General features: G+C 39.9%; 1 protein-coding gene across 3 annotated transcripts in view; it reads right to left on the reverse strand.

The window, feature by feature from the left end:
• Positions 1-23,191, reverse strand: part of ARMC2 (armadillo repeat containing 2) — a 159,932-nt gene that overhangs the window by 60,973 nt on the left and 75,768 nt on the right. For all 3 annotated transcript variants that reach the window (XM_064360797.1, XM_064360796.1, XM_064360798.1), the window contains 2 exons: positions 22,094-22,239; positions 14,067-14,166 (listed from right to left, as the gene is read on the reverse strand). In XM_064360797.1, the coding sequence (XP_064216867.1) occupies positions 14,067-14,166; positions 22,094-22,239 (246 nt within the window). The remainder of the gene's footprint in view (positions 1-14,066; positions 14,167-22,093; positions 22,240-23,191) is intronic.

Genomic DNA, 23,191 nt, shown 5'->3' on the forward strand with positions numbered 1-23,191 from the left:
TCACATAAAATTTGAAGGGTTACTTCAAATAATGCCTGGTGGCAAAGGCCCTGCCCTGGGCTCTGAGTTGGGAGCTTCTCCTCCATCCTGATCAGACCCAACAGAAAATCAGAAAATCAGTTTTCCAACCAGGACAGAGGGCATTTCCAAGAATTAAGCATCTTTTCTTTTTCTTTTTCTTTTTTTTTTTGAGATGGAGTCTCGCTCTGTCGCCCAGGCTGGAATGCAGTGGTGCCATCTTAGCTCACTGCAGCCTCCACCTCCCAAGTTCAAGCAATTCTCCTGCCTTAGCCTCCTGAGTAGCTGGGACTTCAGGCACGTGCTGCCGTGCCCAGCTAATTTTTCTGTTTTTTTTTTTTTTTAGTAGAGATAGGGTTTTATCATATTGGCCAGGATGGTCTTGATCTCTTGACCTGGTGATCCATCTGCCTTGGCCTCCCAAAGTGCTGGGATTACAGGCGTGAGCCACCGTGCCCAGCCAGAATTAAGCATCTTAAAGAAAAACTCCACCTGACATTTTCTAAGCTGAGGACTATAAACAAAAATGTTGTGTGAACTTTGATACACGTTTTCTGCTTAAAGACTATATGAGTTCTAGTTCTGAAAATCCTAATAATTAATAACAATAGCAGCACAGTAGTATCAGCAACTAACACATAGTACTTACTAGTACTTATGATGTGCCAGGCATTGTCCTGAGCATTTATGTATACAAATTAACTAATTCACTAAAAATGATAACTTCCACTTCTTTAATCTGAACAAAGTTATTCACAATATCTTTTACAATCTAAACCGCAATCTCCCTCATACACTTGACAGCAGTGATGTTAATAAGTTTCGGACTTCATCATGTTCCTGGAATTGTGCTCTCTTCTCTCATTTCCATAAAAGCATGTTAAACAAGACAGGAAAGGCATTATGAGTGATTTTAAGTGATTGCTTAAGGAATTTAATCAATAGTTGCATTCTGTACCCTAAATTGTTACCTGGACTAATCAATTTACCTTCTAAAATGTCATGGCATCTTCTAAGGGTGCTGGATTGTTATTTTTTTTCTTACCAGGCCTTGCTGTTTCACCTCCATCTACCTGCTCCTACTTTTCTCTCAGTCTAGCTCAGTAGCATTCTCCAGCCCTGTGCCACCTCCAGCTATCAGTGTTGATTTGCCAGGATTGAGATCAGATCCCTGGTAAAAGCAGATTTCCTTAGTGGGCATCATTCTTCAAAATTCAAATTACCTCTCCCCACTGTCACATGCAGTCTAATCTGGGAAGACTAAGTGCTGCTATTCTTTTTCTAAAAATTCCCTCGGGCCCCTTCCTCTTCTGAAATTCTTTGATTCTTTCATCTCTGTAGGTCCTAACGTGGCTGAGATTATTAAACCTCCAGTGCAGAAGAAGAAGCGCTAGGCTGCAGGTCAGGAAGAGTTAACACTGTTATAATACTGCTTTTCCTGCTTCAGATGGAAAAGGAGGGGGTGGTTCCTGGCAGCCACAGTGCCAACTGAAGCATGGCATGCGAGATCAACAAATGGGATGGCAGATTGCGCCGTCTGCAGCACCAAACTTCCAGCAACTGCTATCTCTGCTTACTGTTTTTGTCCTGTTTTTCAGGGTTGGCTGAGGCACTTTTTCTTTTCTTTTTTCCCCCACCTTTCTTAAATATATTCTCCATGGATCTAGGGAGCATGGAAGAGGCCAAAACAGAAGCCGTCTCACAGGAGGTCGGCAGAGGCAGTGTTTTCTTATCTCCATACCAGGGATTGTCTTTACTCATCTGGAACCCTGAAGGAGGCCGAGGAAGAGAGCTTTCCTCCCAAATCATGCACTCCAAAGTCCTCCGAACTGAACCAAAGTCTGTGCTGGGCAGGATCACAGTAAGGTTATCTACTGCACAGCCCGAGCCATCTCCAGTCAATAAAATATGACTTAAACATTCTATAAAGATTTGTAAAAATTGGTTTAATTTTTAAGGCCAAAATCATCTATTTAGAGAGAGCACCAATTCCACAGCAGAAAACGATTTCATCAATATGCAGCTCTCCTTTGAGGCACAGATTCTCTCCTTTATTCTTAGACAATATCTGAGAATCATCTATAAATTAACACTCCACTTTTATAGCATTTTTATTAAATTTAACACAAAGTTGCATATTCATATCGTAACTATGTGGTTTTGAAATAGCAAAATGAAGATGAATCAAGAGAGATTTTTTTTTTCCTAAAGAAGGCAGTCTAGTATAACCAGTTCGTATCAACTCTCTAATTTTGCATAAAACAGAATCAGCTTAGCAACAGCTACGGCCAACCAGAGCTTAGACAAACAGATACACCGAACAGAAGAGACTGACCTCAACAGAGCTTTCCAGTTAGAGCCAGAGGGATATTTTCCCTAGTTTCGCAGATGTTGTGCCCTAATGAGCAAGCAAGTTACTAAATCTGAATGGGCCCCACAAGCCTGTGAATGAAATTACTTTAACCGGAACAAAACAAGGAACAGGGCACTGCTCACCAGGATGGTCTATGTCGAGTTCCAATGGCAGAAGCATTGGCAGCAGCTGTTGAATGTTACTTTCCATGGGAGAGACGTTGGCCTAAAGCCAATGAAAGACATTTTTACACCTATCTGGAGATGTGGAAACTGAGGCTCCAGGAGACTCATTAAGTAACCCCAAAGTCAAATGCTGGTGAAGAGAAGAGGCAGGACTTGAATGATCATCTCCGTACACACAGATGGTTTCCAAAACCACCTTCAGCCCAGCTCCTCAATCCTGATGATCATTGTCTTCATAGCCCCCGAACCCCCCAGCCCCAGCATCTCTGATTCCTCTCTATCTCACTCCCCTCATCAAGCAGTCATCTCAAAATGTCCCCCAGCTCCCTCCTGTCCATGCCCACCTGGGCTAATGTGTCTGTAGACTGTTATCAGAGGCCCTTTCCAGGCTCCTCCCTCTGCCATCAACCCTAACACCACTTCTTGAAGCACAGCTCTTCCCTTTGCTCAAAAACTTCCACTGCCTACTAACTGAATGTCAAAGCCAGGATCTAATGCACCATCTGGCCCTGCGCGACCACTTCTGCGCTACCTCACATTACTCTCTGCCCACGGCCAGCCAAAGTGAACACATTCCTCCCTGACTCCCACACCCTTCCTACCGTACCTTAAAATAACTGATGTGCATAATGTTGACCGTAGGGAAGAAACAATATCAAGCTGTCATAGAAAGAATAAACTATGTTCAGCAGACTCCACTTAGGAGCGAACTGCTTCCACTAAGTAAAGGAAAACATTTGAGAAAGATTTGTAAGAATGGGTTGAAACTGAAGAGGATGTAAATATGCTTAAAATCTGAACCCTCTCTTAACCAGATTAATCAAAATGCCCTGTTTAAAGTATGGTTACAAACTTCTCCTGCCTGAGAGCTGAATCAGGATTCACAATGTGCTTTGTTTATCCAACTTCCCACCCTCACACAAAACCCAAACATTAATTGAGCTTGCAGGTGGCTTGAAAACATACATTTTAGCAAACTGGAAGACAGACTGTGCACTACTGCAAAAATGCCAACTGACCAGCCAGCACCGAAAGTGGGTCAAGAGTTTGCCTACATGTTTAACTATATAAAAGAGAAGAATCTGAAATGCTGGAGACTCAAAAGAATCTAAGTAGAAAATCATTTTGAAACCAGAAGAGCGTATACTTGATTCCTCCATCCATCTATCCATTCTATCAGCAATTATTTATTGAGCACCCACGATATGCCTCTGAATGTCACTCAAAAGTACCAGGGCAATGCTAGAATTTCACTGTGCTCAGTTCTTTTTCAAGCCAGCAGACATAAATCAGGCATTCGGGTTCCGTGCTGAGCCGGGGAAGAGCCAGTTCCACAAGGGCAAAGCTGGCAGGAGCTGGAAAGAATGAACAAGCTAAGGGCGTATTGTGCGGCCTGCCTGGTCAGGGGCACGGACCAAGGCCAAGGCTGAAAAAAGGAGCAAGCTCAGCCAAATGCTCTCGACACCCACTGGGAATGTGCCTGCAGAGGGGCTGGGAAGACAGCCACAGGGCGTGCTCCTGCCAGGGAGGAGGCAGAGGGCAACCTGAGAGCCAAGTTGTCCTACAAAGGCACCAGGGGAAGGGGTGGAGGCACCTTCCTAACCAATCCTCGATGGCCCAAAGAGGATGGAGGGCAAGAGAAGGCACCTTCTCTCTGGACCACTGAAAGGCTGTGGTCACATTCGAGATGAACAGCTAGAAAAATGGCAGTTGGTTTTGCTTTCAGCCCACACTGTTCAGACATTCCAGCTCTCATTTCTAATACCACGATGGCTAAGCATTCCAAATCCGTGTTCACTGTGCATACATGTCTGAAGACAGCAGCTCATGCCTATAGAAGTCTAAACAGAATGAGAGAGGTGGGACTTTAAAAGCAGCACAACCAGAACGAGTCTGGCAGTTCCCAGGGTTTGCAAAGGCTCTGACGACAGTCCTGCTGCATCTGGAAGCTCTGCTGTAAGAGAAACAAGAAATTAACCATATCTAAACGTGGAGAGAGTTAAATAGAGAGTGGGTCAATGGACACATGCGATGGGAATGTAGATAAAGGTTGCTCTTTTTGATCATGACCTTTGCAAAATATTGCCCGTCTTTTGAAAGTATTATTTGAGGCATTTTACCAGATCTCTTGCCCAGTAGATATTTACAGAAGAAATGGGGAAAATCCCTTCATGTTCTTCCAAAAAACAAACCCAAACGTATTTTCCTGAGATGCTAAATGCAGCAACACTGACGTCAGAGGCGCCTCCTGAGGCAGGCTCTGCCTCCCAAAGGCTGATAGCAACCCTACTCCCTCCTTCGTTATTAAGCCCATCTGTCTGCACATTTGTTTTGTACCAAATGCAGTTTACACCATAAAGCAGACAATATGTACATATTTCTTAAATGAGACTTGTCATTTAATTGAATTTTGGCCAGCGTTTTTAATAGATATTTTACCTAACTCTAAAGTTTAGCTTTCACACGGCATCAAGCCAACTGAGAGGCTGTTTCATCTCAGTTTGTGTGTGTGTGGGAACTGGAGTTACTAGTTGCATCATGGATCTCGGACAAATTAACCACATAGACATGAGCCAAAGAAGTTTCCCTTGCTCTCTCTGCGGAAGTCATTTATGGGAGCTCAGAGGAGTGGATGACTTTTCGTTGAGACTGTTGGTGTTAGAAACTCAGGCCATGCACACAGCCATCACATACAGATGTAGACACAGGCCCCCTTCACTGAGGGCCATCGTGCAAAGACAGGGGGTGTAAAGAGGACCATATTCTAAGTGAACTCATCACTCTCAATTTATCTGTTGCAAACTACAACATTTATATATGGGTAGATACTGAACTGTCTCAAAACAGGACACTTGCAGGGAGAGTTAGTAATTATTTTAATGAAATTTGGTGCTTGTTTCACTAGCAAATGAATCAAGAACTAGTGGCTTGTCTAGTCAACTGAACTGAAGGCGCCCTCCCTTGGACAGGCGGTTCTAAGGGTCCTGAGGAGAAGAGCCTGTGCTCACCTCTTTGACACGAGTCTGATAGCGAAAATTTGTGCAAGAGACTAATGTACCATCCTGTGTTCTCCAGCTAAGAAATCATTCCTCAGCTGCCTGTGCAAAAGGCCAAGGGCCAGTGGTTCTTACTACTTACTGGGAATGGTGGGTCTTGTCAACTTGGTTCCTACTGTGTCAGGAAGAGCCACTGTCAGCTACACTCCTGTAGAGAAAGACTGACCCTGTGTGGTTGATGTGATTAATCACTTTAAAATCTTTTGAGGTTTTATGGGAACCTCTCTGCTGTCAATACTGGGGAAAATGGTTTTAAAGAGCCACTTTAATAACTTATACCATAGGGTCTCAAAACCTGCTGCTCTTTTGGGTCACTTGAAAAGTCTCTTAAAAATAGGTTCTTGAGCCCCATCCCAAACCTGAATCAGAATCTCTCTGGGTGGGGGCCTGAGCACCTGTACTTCTAATTTTTAATTTTTTTTCTTTTTTTAAAATTTTACTTCAAGTTCTGGGGTACATGTGCAGATCTTGCAGGATTATTACATAGGTACACACCTGCCATGGTGGTTTGCTGCCTCCATCCCCCAATCACCTACATTAGGTATTTCTCCTAAAGTTATCCCTCCCCAATCTCCCTACCCCCTGCTACCCTTCCCCTAGCCCCCTACCACCCAACAGACCCCAATGTGTGATGTTCCCCTCCCTGTGTCCATGTGTTCTCATTGTTCAACACCCACTTATGAGTGGGAACATGCTGTGTTTGGTTTTCTGTTCTCCTGTCAGTTTACTGAGAATGATGGTGTGATGGTGTCCAGATTCATCCATGTCCCTGCAAAGGACATAAACTCATCCTTTTTACGGCTATCTAGTATTCCATGGTGTATACATGCCACATTTTCTTTATCCAGTCTATCTTTGATGGGCAACTGGGTTGGTTCCAAGTCTTTAAAAATTTTTTATTAAACTCAAATTTATGTGGAAAATAGGCTTAAGGCTTCTTTTTGCTTTGTCTTTTTTTTTTTTTTTTGAGACAAGGTTTCACTGTGTAATCAGTCTGGAGTGCAATGGCTCGATCTCAGTTCACTGCAACCTCCACCTCTCAGACTCAAGTGATTCTCTTGCCTCAGCCTCCCAAGTAGCTGGGATTACAGGCACGGGCCACCACACTCAGCTACTTTTTGCAGGTTTTTTTGTTGTTGTTGTTGTTGTAGAGACGGAGTTTTACCATGTTGCCCAGGCTGGTCTTCAACTCATAAGATCAGGCGATCCACCTGCCGCAGCTTCCCAAAGTGCGGGGATTTCATATGGCATCAAGCCGACTGAGAGGCTATTTCATCTGAGCCACCTGTGCCCAGCAGAGCATCTGTATTTTTAAAGCTCCCTGGGTGAATCTGAGGATAAGCCAAGTTGGGGAGCCACTCTGATTTAAATCAAGAAAAATTTAGAAAACTCACCACTTGAATATCTATTATTTGTCTTTATAATAATGGTTTTAAAAAAATGATACACATTCTTGTAAATGTAAATCCTCATTCCTCATAAATAATCCTCAGAGTACAGGTGTATAGAAAATAAAAGTGAAACCACTCCCTAACCCCTCCTGTCGATGGACTTGATTCAGACTTTATATACTTGAATATATAAAGTATATTCAGACTTCTCATATGTTGAAATCAAACTTTACCTTGACAAGAGAAAAAGAATGTAAAAATAATGGAAAATTTTGTGACTTCTGGTATCTTCTCATGTAATTCTAATTTTTTTCCCCTTTAATGGAAAACAACAGCAGATGGGGAGGAAATATTCTGCTTCTTCCAACAGCAACTGGCCCTGGTGCTACCTGGTTCAAAACAGGATTTCCCCCTTGGTGGACTGCAGCAGCCACTGGCAGCTTCCTGTGAAGCTCCCCATCCGCTGATAAGATCAGTTCAAGAGGCGTGTCTAGGTGACATTTCATTTATCACTACAAAGGGTTTTTTTCTTTTCTTTTCTTTCTTGTGCTTTTTAGATTTCTGTTTCTGTGTTTTTGGAAAACGCAATTAGCCGTAAACATGATTTGAAAAATGAAACCTGTGCTGATTCTAAATGTAGTCCTCAGGGTTTCAAGACAGAGGTAATACGAACATCCCAGAACAAAATCAGGGAAGGTCTACTAACTCCTGATTGTCTAATCACTTGGTGATAGCTACGCGTATTAAGACACTACAAAGCTTCCAGAGCATTTCTCTACAGCCCAAGTTAGTTTTGTAGGGATGTTTCCTAAAGCTGAAATAAAAATAATTATAGGAAGTAATAATTCTGTTTAAATAAGTTGCTGGAAGGCTGATTCATGTTTCCACGATCAGTTCTAAGCCTCAGCATTCAAGTAAATCCCAGGTGCGGCAAAGTGTCTAACCACCATAGATCAATACGCTCACATCAGAACATTAAGAAAAGAGGAAAAATAAATCATATTCAATCGGCCACCTGGGCCACGGGAAACATGAGACTGAGACGCTATGCTGGTCTGAAGTAATTCTGTTTGGCTGTTGATGGCAGCCAAGCCATGTGAAAATTGTGAGAAAAAATTCTTACCATTTCCTCCACCAAACTAGGAAGAAGAAAGTAAATATTTAGGAAGAAGTACTTGAGTATTAGAAAAATGTTTTTTTTTTAACACTTTACAGGTGCCAAATCATTTCACATACTCAAAATTCTTTCTTTCAGCACTTATCATGAGCTTACTTTACCAAGCCTCATCTCAGTCTATCAGGACAAAGTCTGTGTGGTTTAGGAACTCGCAGAAGTGGGTAGGACAGCTAGCTACATAACGATAACCATTTGGAGAACCGCTAAAGAAATGTTTATGAAGACTTATGGAAACTTCTGGTTAATGATTTTAGGAAGTAGTTGGGACACACAACTACTTCCTTGTGGCCTAAATTCTTTCCCTGCTCTTCTAAAATATTTTGGTTTTGAGGAAAATATAAATTATGTATTTTTCTTACTAGAAAAAAGTCAAAGTGATGGCTCAAAACTACAACATTTCAATGTTTATTATAAGTAAATGTTGAGTCAAAGTATAATTTTTTAAAAGTTAAAAACATGACTCTCACAGGCTCATAAAATGAACACACTAAAAGTATTTACCTCATTAATGAGGGAGCCAATACCATGGTAAAGTTTGTTCCAAGCACAACTGAAGAACTGGGAATTTATAAGTACTTAAAATTTCTGGGTTATACATAAACCTGACAAATGCCTACAAAGTCATAAAACCATAACTTTTGAGGTGATCCTGTCTGTCAGACTGAAACCTACAAATTCATGTGTAGCTTCATTGTATCTGGGCTCTAACCAAATAGTAAACAGCAAGTTCAAACACCAATAGGTTGGCCTAGAGAATTAATCCCTGATTGGGTCATTAAACAATGCCCTGGCATGCCTCTGTCAGGACGTGTCTCTTCCTTACCTTACCTCCTCCACACCTTATCTCTAAGATTTTCATAATTTTTCTTAATAATAGTGACGTGATGAAGGCCATACACATACTGCTTGGGTTCTCAGCTCTGAGTGTACTAGCTGGGGGAACTAGCTATGTTAAAGTCTTAAAAATGTTGCACTGATGAGGGAGAAATTGACTGGTCTTGCTTGGGAGTCCTCACAGAGGAGCAGACACGAGAGCTACAACTTGAAATAAGGAATTGGTTTTGAAGAGAAGTCACAGAGACATTTCATCATTAAGAATGAAATTAAGACTCTTCTCATTAAGTCTGTTCATATTCAATTGTATTTTAGACTTTTTAGCCTAAAATATCTATCTGGCTGCCTGTCTGTCTAGCTAGCTAGCTAGTGATCAATGGCTCACTGCAGCCTGGGCTCAAGTAATCCTCCCAGCTTAGCCTTCCGAGTAGCTGGGACTACAGGCACATGCCATCACGCACAGCTAATTTTTTGTTTATAGAGAAGGGGTCTCTCTATGTTGCCAGCCTCTCTTTCTCACTCTCTCTTTTAAAGAGATTTCACCTTGTTGCCCAAGCTGGACAACTCCTGGGTTCAAGTGATCCTGAGTAGCTGGGACTAGAGGCTCGCACCACCACACCTGGCTTATGTGTTGATATAGGAGTTAAAAAGAAATTATTTAGGCAGATAGTGAGGGTAAGGAAGTCCTCAGTAAGGGTTTCCTTTTAATGAAAAGCAGTCCCCAAATAATTTCTTTTGTAACAAAGAGCAGCCTGTAAAATTGAGCTGCAGACATAAAAAGGCAAACTAGAAGCATACATGGGTGAATGCTGGCAGTTGTGCCAATAGGAAAAGGGTACCTGGGACTAGGCATGCCCACCACGGCGGCTTCATCTTCCCTTCTCTTTGCCACCTACGTGTATAGTAAGGAGCAGATAACGTGGTGCCGGCCAAGCAAAGACCCCATTTGTATATAAGAAAATTAGGATGGGACGGCCAGTTTCCATGCACGCTATGTAAACATCACACCTGGTCCAAACAATCTTTGGGCCCTATGTATATCAGACATCACCTCCTCAAGCCTGTCTATAAAACCCTGTGCACTTTGCCACAGGTTGAAAGTCCCACTCAGCTGCCTCTCGAGCGTGCAGGACAGAGAGCTGTTCTCCTTTCTCTTTCTTTTGTCTATTAAATCTCCACTCTTAACCTTACTCCACGTGTGTCTGTGTCCTGGATTTCCTTGGCATGAGGCAAGGAACCTCGGGTGTTACCCCAGACAATGACACCACTTCAGTGTGACTTTTAACAAACTTGGTTATGAGGTTTCCCTGCTAATTGCAAAAAACTGCAAAAAAGCACGTAAAGATTACCAAAGGCAGAGGTAGCAACCAATAGAAAAAGAAAAGAGAAAATCTACAAAGAAGATGCAGACATTTAAAGAACCTTATCAACAGACTCAGGCTTCCCATGTGGGACAAATAGCCTCTAGAGCAATAATTAATGCTTACAATAATGACCTCTGGTTTCAAGAGGTTAAGCTACTTTTAATATCTTCTAAGAAGGAAGAGAAACATGTAATCAACTTGAATATGATTTTTGCCACATGATTTAGTGATTAAAGTGATAACATGCATTTCTTTGATGGTTCTGAATAAACATGTTACTGTACATACTCCTTTTTGGAAATTAAAATAATTTTAATAGGTGTATTAGTCTGTTCTCACATTGCTACAAAGAAATACCTGAGATTAGATAATTTATAAAGAAAAGAGATTTAACTGGCTCATGGTTCTGCAGGCTATACAGGAAGCATGATGCTGCATCTGCTCAGCTTCTTGGGAGGCCTCAGGAAACTTACAGTCATGGCAGAAGGTGCAAGGGAAGCAGGCATATCTTACACGGCCGGAGCAGGAGGAAGAGAGAGCAGGGGAAGGTGCCACACACTTTTAAATAAGCCAATCTCACAAAAACTTACTCACTCACTATCACAAGAACAGCACTGAGGGGATGGTGCTAACTCATTCATGAGAACTCTGCCTGCATAATCCAATCACCTCCCACCAGGCCCCACCTCCAATACAGGGGATTACAATTCAACATGAGATTTGGACAGGGACAGAGATCCAAACCATATCAACGGGAAAATAAAACTGCAATATAAATCAATAGAGAAGAATATGGTTTCTTAAACATCAGTTTTGCTTTTCAGATAACCATTGGTCTAATGTGAAAAGTATAGTAAAATTTTATGCCAATTTAAACTTTAGGACATTTAGGTTGGGTGCAGTGGCTCACACCTGTAATCCTAGCCAGCACTTTGGGAGGCTGAGGTGGTAGGATTACTTGAGCCCAAGTGTTCCAGATCAGTCTAGGTAACATAGTGAGACCCCATCTTTATTTTTAAAAACAAAAACAAAAAACAAAAAAACTTTAGGACATTTAGTTACTCGAACTAGAAAAAGCATACTTTTAGCCATACTATCTCTAGTCTCTCATATTGGCGAGATACCAGGATTTTTGTTGTTTTATTCTATATGGCCGTCATCTAAGCTCCAACCAGAAAAACAAAAAGTATCTACTAGTAAGGCCAGAAAACAATAAGTACTATTTATAAGAACTCAATTAATGAATTTTCTTCCTTTAAAAAAAGTATAAGTTTGAAAATTCTAGTGCATATTTGAAAATTCCAGTGCAAGGCAAATAAATCTTCTCTAATTAAAGTCATCTAAATCACCCAAGATCAAAGCACCAAAGCAAAAAAAAAAGTAGTGGTGTGAAAATAAAATCGTAATTCATAACATTAAATTACAAAATAAAATATATAAACAGATCTCTTTTAAGTATAACATCTAAAAGAATTCTTTTGGGCTGGTGGCCGTGGCTCACAACCGTAATCCCAGCACTTTGGGAGGCCAAGGCGGACGGATCACTTTGCACTCAGGAGTTTGAGAACAGCCTGAATAACATGGTGAAACTTTGCCTCTTCAAAAAAAAAAAAAAAAAAAAAAAAAAATTAGCCAGGTGTGGCATTGCGTGCCTGTAACCCCTACTTGAAAGGCTAAGGCTGGAGAATCACTTGAACCTGAGAGGTTAATGTTGCAGTGAGCCGAGATCATGCCACTGCACCCCAGCCTGGGCAACAAAGTGAGACCCTGTCTCAAAATAAATAAATATATATATAAATACATAAATACATAAGTAAAATAATTCTTTTAAAGCTATAATTATCTTTTCTATCATTTAATTTTTTTCCTTAAAAAATAAAATCAGGAATAGGAGTGGCTAAGCTTTTCACGGGATTAATTCATTTGTCCAAGGATTACAGTTGTGATGGTATATTGTACCAACATCTAAAAAAGAAATGTTTAGTAGACACTTATATGAGCAGTGCACTGTGAATATTTTAAGGTAGATTAGTCAAATTCGTTCTTCACCTGACAATGCATATTCTTGTACTTTGAAATCTTTCAGTCAAAGTATATAATTTACTGAAAATACAAAATACATAGGGAAAGGCATTGTAATCCAAATGTTCAGAATCAAAAATTCAAGTGCATATTTGTAAATCAGTTTTAAAAAATTAAACAAAATCTTATTCACCCTTTAAACAAAGTTTTTATTATCTTTATCATCTAGTAATGATATAACATGAGCATAGAAATTTCTGTCATCTACAGAGTAGTGATCTTTTAATAAAAAGCTAAAATAGTATAAAACCTGACAAATTTAGTAATTCTCAGCAGAATTGTTGGCTGGACAAAAAGAAGTTCAATGCTAGTCAATAACAGAGATTATGTTTTGGGGTGGTCTTAATAGGGTTAATAAAACAAACACAAAACTTTAGATCGAAATATTGTAGTACGAACATAAATTATTTGGTCATAAACTGGTAAAACTATAGGATGTTGAAAATTTACCACATTTATGCCGGGCGCGGTGGCTCACGCCTGTAATCCCAGCACTTTGGGAGGCCGAGGCGGGTGGATCACGAGGTCAAGAGATCGAGACCATCCTGGTCAACATGGTGAAACCCCGTCTCTACTAAATATACAAAAAAAAAATTAGCTGGGCATAGTGGCGCGTGCCTGTAATCCCAGCTACTCAGGAGGCTGAGGCAGGAGAATTGCTTGAACCCAGGAGGCGGAGGTTGCGGTGAGCCGAGATCGCGCCATTGCACTCCAGCCTGGGTAACAAGAGCGAAACTCTGTCTCAAAAAAAAAAAAAAAAAAAAAAAAAAAAATGTAAAAATGAAAATTTACCACATTTAAAATGAATACTTATTGTATTCACAGACAAAATATTTCACTAAGTTGATGTCACTTTAATCATTTGTAAAAGTGAATAAAAGTAGACTTTGCTTTAATGAATATTTAAAAACATAATAAAAATTAATGTTTGTATGAAGTATTATGATTTGATCAATGAGACGTCATTTGTGAGTTCATCCTTTTTAAAACAACCATGTGCATTTTTGCCTTGATTCATTAAAACTAAATTATTTCATTTAAGCACTTTACCTAGAAATGTCATCTTTTAAATATAACAATGGGGTCAGAGAATTAGAGAACTTAAGGGCTAGAAGGATCTTCAGGGAATATCCAGTGTGGGGGAGCTGCAAACCTTCATTTGCATCAGAAGCCCCTGTGTTTCTTGTTAAAATGCAGATGGCCAGGTCTTGCCCCACCAATCTGACTCAGTAGTCTGAGATGAAACCAGGAAATAACCATTAGGGAAATAACCCTTGGGGTGGGGTTATACTCCTAACCCTACCCTAAGGCGACTCCCATGTAGGTTGTCTACAGATCACTGGAAGGAAAAATATTGTTATAATCTACTGCCTTCCTTCCTAAATCAGGAAACTTCCTAGAACATCAGCATTCCATTTCTGCCTCAAACCACTCCTTCTTCAACCCCTATAGGTAACTCACTGCCTCCTGGGGTAGCCCATAATACATCTAATGGAAGTTTCTTATAGAAACCTATACATTCAAAACATAAAGACATTCAACATGGGCTTACACAAATACATTAATGTAAAGACTCATTAAAGAATTATATGAATGAGGAACTGACCTGCTTCTTCTGGTATTTGTTAATTAGATTCAAAAACAAGGCATAACATCTGGAATAGCTGGCCAAGGCTCCACAGCAGTCACGGTAAGAAGTAAGTTTGCTGCAGAAATGCCAAATGGGAAAATAAAGGTAAACTTTGTTTTGTTTTTCTATAAAATTCAAGTATACATAGTATCACTTTAAATGCAGACCTTCAAAATATTGCCCAGTTCAAGAAAAGGAGTCTAAAAATACGCTACACATCAGTCCAGAGAAGCTGCAAGGAGGCTTGCTATCTGCTCTAAACTCTAGAGAGATGGATCAAGAAACTTTTAAAAGGTAACTTATGTATGTGGTGTGAATTTACACTATCCACGTAGTTCAGAAAACACAAACTTACATGAAATTTACATCAAATCTGGCTGGATACCAGTGAGTCCCCTGGGACCACATCAGAAGCAAATGTAAAACTGCTTTAATAGGCTAGGCATGATGGCTCATGCCTATAATCCCAGTACTTTGGGAAGCTGAGGCAGATGGATCACTTGAGGTCAGGAGCTCAAGATCAGCCTGGCCAACATAGTGAAACCCCATCTCTACAAAAATACAAAAATTAGCTGGGTGTGGTGGCATGTGCCTGTAATCCCAGCTACTCTGGAGGCTGAGGCAGGATTACTGCTTGAACCCAGGAGGCAGAGGTTGCAGTGAGCCAAGATTGCACCACTGCACTCTGGACTAGGCAATGGGGCAAGACTCTGCCTCAAAACAAACCAAAAAAACAAACAAAAAGAATCCCTATACATTCAAAACAAACAAATAAATAAAAACCTGCTTTAATATACTAGATTGGTAGTGCTATACTAATATTAGGCAAAACAGACAGACCTTAAAGCAGAAAGCCTTGAAAACACCTTCAAAATTTCTAAAGCAAGTAAGCAAGCAAACAAACAAAACCCATAAGGCAATACTGACAAACACACAACAAATCAGGAGATGTTCATATATTTCTAATTGATGAATCAATAGGTAAAACATCATTAATATGTTAAAAATTTGACCACGTACCAGGCCATAAACAAGTCTCAGTAAATTTTCAGAGAACTGGTATCTCAAGGACCACATTCTCTGGTCAAAGTGCAATTAAATTAGAAACCACTGGCTGGGCACAGTGGTTCACACCTGTAATCCCAGCACTTTGGGAGACCGAGACAGGTGGATCACGAGGTCAGGAGATCAAGACCATCCTGGCCAACATGTTGAAACCCCATCTCTACTAAAAATACAAAAAATTAGCCAGGCATGGTGGTGTGTGCCTATAGTCCCAGCTACTAGGAAGGCTGAGTCAGGAGAATTGCTTGAACCCAGGAGGCGGAGGTTGCAATGAGCTGAGATTGTGCCACTGCACTTCAGCCTGGGCAACAGTGCGAGACTCTGTCTAAAAAACAAAAAAATTAGAAACCATTTAAAAACTACATTTTTAAAAAACATTTTTTTGGAAATATAAGAACACATAACTTATGGGTCAAAGAAACATGAAAATTACAGAAGAAATACTTAAATATGAGTAACGGAAATATTACAAATCAAAACTTGTAGGATGGGCCAGATGCAGTGGCTAATGCCTATAATCCCAGCACTTTGGGAGGCTGAGGCAGGAGGATTGCTTGAAGACAGGAGGTCAAGACCAGCCTGGCCAACATGGCAAAACCCCATCTCTACTAAAAAAAAATACAAAGATTAGCTGGGCATGGTGGCACATGCTTGTAGTGCCAGCTACTACGGAGGCCGAGGCAGGAAAATCGCTTGAACCTGGGAGGCGGAGGTTGCAGTGAGCCGAGACAGCAACATTGCACTCCAGCCGGGACAACAGAGCAAGACTCTGTCAAAAAAAAGACAAAAAAACCTTGTAAATATTCATTTCCTCCAATTAGTATTTAGAGGAAAATTTGTAGGCTTAAGGAAGCTGAAAATAAAGGAGTTACGTTTTTTACTAAAATAGTTAGAAGAAAAATAGGATATATTCACAGAGAGAAGAAAAGGATTAATAAGGGTAAGAGCAGAAGGAATAAGACAAGAAGCAAGCATACAATAAAGTAGATCAATAAATAGATTTGTTCTTGGTAAAAACTAATAAAATAGGGAAGATTTAGCAAGACTAAGGAAAAAGAGAAACAGCACTTATAATCAAAATTAGGAAAGAAAATCAATATTAACAATGAAGAGGCAGAGTACTATAGGAGTTCAAAGTATGAATTCTAGGCCACACTATGGTTTGAATTGCAGCTCTACCACATACTAGTTGTGTGAGCTCGGGAAAATAGCTAAACTTCTCTATGCCTCAGTTTCCTCATATGTAAAATGATATTGACAATAATAACACATATCTTAAAAAGTTGTTATAAGGATGAAATGAATTCGTATTTGGAAAGTATTCAGAATGTTGCCTAGCATGTTGTAAGTGCTATACAAATATCTGTTAAATAGGTAAAATAAATAAAAGGGGGCATAATTAGAGATACAACAGAGATTAAAATAATAATAAAAGAATGTTTGGAACAACTCTCACATTGTTTGAAAACTTAGATAAAATTATCAAATTCCTACAGAAGTATAACTTTTTGAAACTGAACCAAGTAGAAATAAGAAATATATCACCATATAGGAAGAAATTGAATCAGTAGTCAACAATATTCACACATATATATACACACACACAGACCCAGGATAAAAATAGCATTTTGAGCAAGTTTTTAAAACTTTTCACAACTTCTTCTAGAAAAAAGAAAAAATTGGATTACCTACCAACCCTAGTATAAACTTAACACTAAACCCAGACAAGGACAATATGAGAAGGGAACAATACAGTTCAATGTAACTCATGGTCACCGATGACAAATGCTAAACAAAATATTAGTTAACCAAACCCAGCAATATATAATGGTTTAACCAAGAAACTTTATTAACGTAATTTACTGTATTAACAGATTTAGAAAGGAAAATCCATAATCAAAAGCAATTCAGGTAAATGTGATTTATCATATACACAGAACTAAAGACAAAAACCACATGATTATCTCAATAGACACAGAAAAGGCTTTTGATAAAATTCAACACTCCTTAATGTTAAAAACTATTAATAAACTAGGTACCGGTGTCAGGCATGGTGGCTCGTTCATGCCTGTAATCCAGCACTGAGGTCAGGAGTCTGAGACCAGCCTGGCAAACATGACGACACTCTGTCTCTACTAAAAATACAAAAATTAGCCAGGCATGGTGGCACGTGCCTGTAATCCCAGCTACTCTGGAGGCTGAGGCAGGGGAACTGCTTGAACCCGGGAGGCAGAGGTTGTAGTGAGCCAAGATCATGCCACTGCACTCCAGCCTGGGCAACAGAGTGAGACTCCATCTCAAAAAACAAAACAAAAAACTAGGTATTGAAGGAACAGACCTCAAAATAATAAGTCCCATCTATGACAAACCCACAGCTAATATCATACTAAATGGGCAAAAGCTGGAAGCATTTCCCATGAAAACCAGCACAAGACAAGGATGCCCTTTCTCACCATTCCTATGCAACACAGTATTGGAAGTCCTAGCCAGAGTAATCAGTCAAGAGAAGGAAATAAAGGGCATCCAAACGGAAAGGGAGGAAGTCAAAGTATCTCTGTCTGCAGAAGGGTAGCTATGAAAACCTACAACAAATATTATTTTCAACTGGTGTAACCATGAAAATATTTCCTTTAAAGTTAGAAGAAAGACAACAGGCCCAACACTCACCGATGATTCTGTATCTAGAAAACCCCATCGTCTCAGCCCCAAAGCTCCTTCAGCTGATAAACAACTTTAGCAGTTTCAGGATACAAAATCAATGTACAAAAATCACTAGCATTCCTGCACACCAACAACAGCCAAGCTCAGAGCTGAATCAGAAAGGCCATCTCATTCACAACTGCCACAAAAAGAATAAAATACCTGAGAATACAGTTAACCAGGTAGGTAAAAGAGCTCTACAACAAGAATTACAAAACACTGCTCAAAGAAATCAGAGAAGACACAAACAAATGGAAAAACATCCCATGCTTATGGGTAGGAATAATTAATATCATTAAAATGGCCAAACTGCCCAAATTTACAGATTCAATGCTATTCCTATCAAACTACCAATGACATTCTTCACAGAACTAGAAAAAAAAAAACTATTTTAAAATTTACATGGAACCGAAAAAGAGCCCAAATAGCCAAGGAATCCTACATAAAAAGAACAAAACTAAAGATATCACATGCCCAACCTCAAACTATACTACAGTGCTGTGGTAACCAAAATAGCATGGTACTGGTACAAAAACAGGCACATGGACCAATGGAACAGAATAGAGAGCCCAGAAGTAGGCTGCCCACCTACAACCACATGATCTTCAACAAAGCTGACAAAAACAAACAACGGAGAAAAGACTTTTTATTCAATAAATGATGACGGGGTAACAGGCTAGCCATATGCAGAAGACTGAAGCTGGACCCCTTCCTTTCACTGTATACAAAAATAAACTCAAGATGGATTAAAGACTTAAATGTAAAATCCAAAATTATAAAGACCCTGGAATATAACCTAGGCAATACTATCCTGGACATAACGGGCAAAGATTTCATGACAAAGACACTAAAAGCAAACGCAACAAAAGCCAAGTTGACAAATGGGATCTAATTAAATTTAAGAGCTTCTGCACAGCAAAAGAAACTATCAACAAAGTAAACAGACAACCTACAAAATGGGAGAAAATGTTTGCAAACTGTGTATCTGTCAAAGGTCTAATATCCAGCACGTAGAAGGAACTTAAACAAATTTATAAGGGAAAAACAACCCCACTACAAAGTGGGCAAAGGACATGAACAAACACTTTTCAAAAGAAGACATACATGTAGCCAACAAGCATATGGAAAAAAGCTCAATATCATAGATCATTAGAGAAATGCAAACCAAAACCACAATGGGATACCAACTCACGCCAGTCAGAATGGCTATGATTAAAACGTCAAAAAAAGTCAAAAAATAACAGATGCTGGCAAGGTTGCAGAATAAAGAGAACACTCATACATTGCTGGTAGGAGTGTAAATTAGTTTAATTATTGTGTAAAGCAGTATGGTGATTCCTCAAAGAGCTAAAAGCAGAACTACCATTTGACCCAGCAATCCTATTACTGGGTATATACCCAGAGGAAAACATTCTACCATAAAGATACATGCACACGAATGTTCACTGCAGCACTATTCACAATAGCAAAGACATGGAATCAACCAAAATAGCCATCATTGACAGACTGGATAAAGAAAATATAGTACATATACACCATGGACTACCATGCAGCCATAAGAAAGAATGAGATCATGTCCTTTGTAGGAACATGGATGGACCTGGAGGCTATTAGCTCAGCAAACTAGCGCAGGAAAAGAAAACCGAATACCATACGTTCTCACTTATAAGTTGGAACTAAATGATGAGAACTTATGAACAAGAAGAAGAAAACAACAGACACTGGGGTCTACTTGAGGGTGAGGGTGAGGGTGGGAGGTGGGAGGGAGCAGAAAAGATAAACTCTTTTAACTTTTGGATACTGGGCTTAATTCTTGAGTGATGAAATAATCTGTACAACAAATCCCCATGACATAGTTTACCTATATAACAAACCTTCACATGTACCCCTGAACCAAAAATAAAAGTTTATAAAAAGATTCAGGGCAAGCATTTGACAAAACTTAACACCCACTAATGAGAAAAAAAAGTCATTCCTTAACTTCAGGGTAGTTATGAAAACCTACAAGAAATATTATTTTCAACTAATAAAACCATGAAAATATTTTCTTTAAAGTCAGAAGAAAGACAACAGGCCCAACACTCACAATTTTGTGCTGAATTCCTAAACAATGCAATAAAGAAGAGATGAGGACAGGGGAAAGAGTTACAATAATTGAAAAAAAAATTATATGCAGACAATTTGCATAGAAAATCCAAGAGCATCTACAGACAAACTCCTAGTCCTAATGTTCACCAAGATTCTTGGATATCCTTCCTGTAGGAGACAGCTAAAATACCTAAATAAGTAAATATTTTAAAAGAGATATTGATAAAAGGTTAATAAGTTCATAAGGAAGGGAAAAGAACAAGAAGAGTTTGGATTTTTTTTTTTTTTTTTTTTTTAGAGTTTTGCTCTGTTGCCCAGGCTGGAGTGCAAGTGGCACTCTCTTGGCTTACTGCAACCTCCACCTCCCAGGCTCAAGCAATCCTCCCACCTCAGCCTCTCAAGTAGCTGGTACTACAGGCACACACTACCATGCCTAGCTAACTTTTTGACAGAGAGTGTAGGGGGGACACTAGAAATGGGTTTCACCAGGTTGTCCAGGATGGTCTCGGATGCTTGGGCTCAAGTGATCCCCCCACCTTGGCCCCCCTGGGATTACAGGCAAGAACCACTGTGCTGACCAAGAGTTTGGATCTTAAAAAAGAAAAAAAATGAGGGATTTGAAGGCCAGGCAGGGTGGCTCACACCTGTAATCCCAGCACTTTGGGAGGCTGAGGCAGGAGGATCACTTGAGCGTAGGAGTTTGAGACCAGCCTGGGCAACATAGCAAGACTTCGTTTCTACAAATAATAAAATTGGTTGACCATGGTGGCGTGCACCTGTGGTCCCAGCTACTAGGGGGGCTGAGGTGGGAGGATGGTTTGAGCCTGGGTAGTTGAAGCTGTAGTGAGCCATATTTGTGCCACTGTACTTCAGCCTGGGCGACAGAGTGAGACCTCATCTCAACAACAAAAAGTGAAGGAGTCATCTTATAGCAAGACTCAAATTAAATCTACAATAGTGAGTACACTGTGGGACAGGTCTGAGGAAAAACCAAATCGAATGCCCAGAAACAAACCTGCAATTACATGGAAACTCCTGTCTGACTGACAAAATCAGTGAAAAAGGACAGCATAATCAGTAAAAGGTGCTGGAACAATCAACTATCCACATGGGAAAAATATGAAGTTGGACCCCTACATGACACTATAAGCAAAAATAAATTCCTTATGATTTTACAATGCTTTAGATAGGTAGTAATTAGGAATCCAGAACAAAGCTCAGGGAAGTACAGTATAAAAAGATCAGATCTGGAGGGAAGGAGGGGGCTGGGGCTGAGGAACCACCTGCCGGGTACTATGCTTACTGCCTGGGTGACAAAACTGTAGAGACCCCAAACCTCCATGTCACACAATTTACCTATGTAACAAACCTGTGTACCATTTAATCTATAATACAAGTTGACATTCATTTAAAAAAAAAAACCAGATCTGGACTCACATCGGCATCCAGGGGTCCTGGGGTCAAGTACCAATTCAGGAAACTTTGCATTTCTTTAAACAACTACGCATTACAGTTCAAGAAAAGCCCCATGCTTCCAAGAAGAATCATTATGTAAAAATACTGACAAAGAGCAGGAGGAAACAGAAATGCATAATTTAAAGACAGCTCTGAAATTTAACAACATCTTGCTTTGAGCCAACCTGGATTCAAATGATCCTTATTTCTGGAGGAAATAAAGTAAGTATAGACATGACTAGCGCAACTGTGAACCAAAGTTCAAATTGCTGAAATAGAATAACCTATTACAAAGTCAGATCAGACTTTCTAAGCATTGGTCCCCTTTCTGATTTAAAACTCTTGTTTATTTCCTAGCAAACTGGAATGTTTGCTTTGTTTTGTATACAGTTTTTTTAAATCTCAAATAAGCTGAGAAGATTAAGCACACGCTGCCTGTAGCTCATAACTCACCAAAGAACTAAAATGATTTAACAACCAATGAGTTTAGAATCACAATAGAATCACATAGGCAATGGAGTCATTTGTTTGAATTGTTCATTTTTAACTTGGGCCACTATATTTACCCTTTCTGGTAGGTGACATAAAAAGAAGAGAAAGGATTCCTTGCCAGTCACTCAGGCAAATATTGAAGATAACCCAAAATTTAAGCATTAGCATTTTTGTAAGGCTAGTTCACGTCTTAGTCTACCTACCTGAATATTCTGGCAATATTGATACAGACGTCCTTGTCACCCATGTACTGTTCCATCACCGTGCAGAGCTGGGGAAGGGCACTGATGCTTAGGAACTTACTTCTTACTAATGGTGAATCAACCAAGTTTCGCAATGTAGCAGTCACCTAGGATAAAAGCATGCTTGTGTCATTTTTTTTTAAACTGAAAAAGTATAACCACACGAAGCAGCACAGTACAATTCATCTCATAAATTTCCTTACATCAGTAGCTAAACCAAGCTCCCACTACGCATCTCCCACCAGAGAATGTGAGCCTAGGCACAAGTAGCAACAAATGAAAACAAAGAAAGCCTAATTTAGTTCAAAGGCAAGGAATGGAATATTTATCTTAGTAAGCCATTGGTATACCCCAAAGCTAGGGTTAAACAAATCATCATCTAGGTTTGTTAACATTCCTAAGACCTTCAACTGGTCCTGTGATAGCCACATCAGTTCCACAGATCAGAAATTTCTTGTTCTATGTTTTGCTTTTTCTTTTTTTATTTTATAGGTATTCTCATCTGATTGTTCTATGCTTTTATAAGTAGCATCAGCTAATGATGCGGCCATGGAATATTTAAGATCTTTAGTTGCATTCTCTCCCAAGAGGCAAGAAGATCTCATAAATTTGTCTCAGTTTGTAAAAAAAAATTCAGGAAAGCTATCTACTTTACCTTTGTCAAAGAGTCAAGAAGAGAACAGTTTAGTTAATCATAAAACTAACGATGTTATCGAATAATTTTAATATGCAGTGTGCTCCTTCCTTGTGGGACAGTACAGGCCAGCTACTGGTTAAGAGCCAGTTCAGCCCCACCACGTGTCAGCCTGGGTTAGTTATTTAACCTCCTGGAGCACATTTTTCTCATCAATAGTGTAGAGGTGATGATACTTGCCCAGCAGTTGTGAGGATTCAATGAGATGAGATGTGTGCATGGCATCGCTGCCAACAGTTAAGAGTCAAATGACAGGGATTCAAGTCCCATGTCTCTTCCTAGTGAAGTGCCTGGCGCCAGCCACTCCTTCCTCCACTTCCCCATTTCCTCATCTGTGAAAAGTGGGTGACAAGTACTGCTCACCT

Source organism: Aotus nancymaae, unplaced genomic scaffold (genome assembly GCF_030222135.1).
Source record: "Aotus nancymaae isolate 86718 unplaced genomic scaffold, 86718_ANA_hifiasm-v0.15.2.pri h1tg000040l, whole genome shotgun sequence".
NCBI classification, from domain to species: domain Eukaryota; kingdom Metazoa; phylum Chordata; class Mammalia; order Primates; family Aotidae; genus Aotus; species Aotus nancymaae.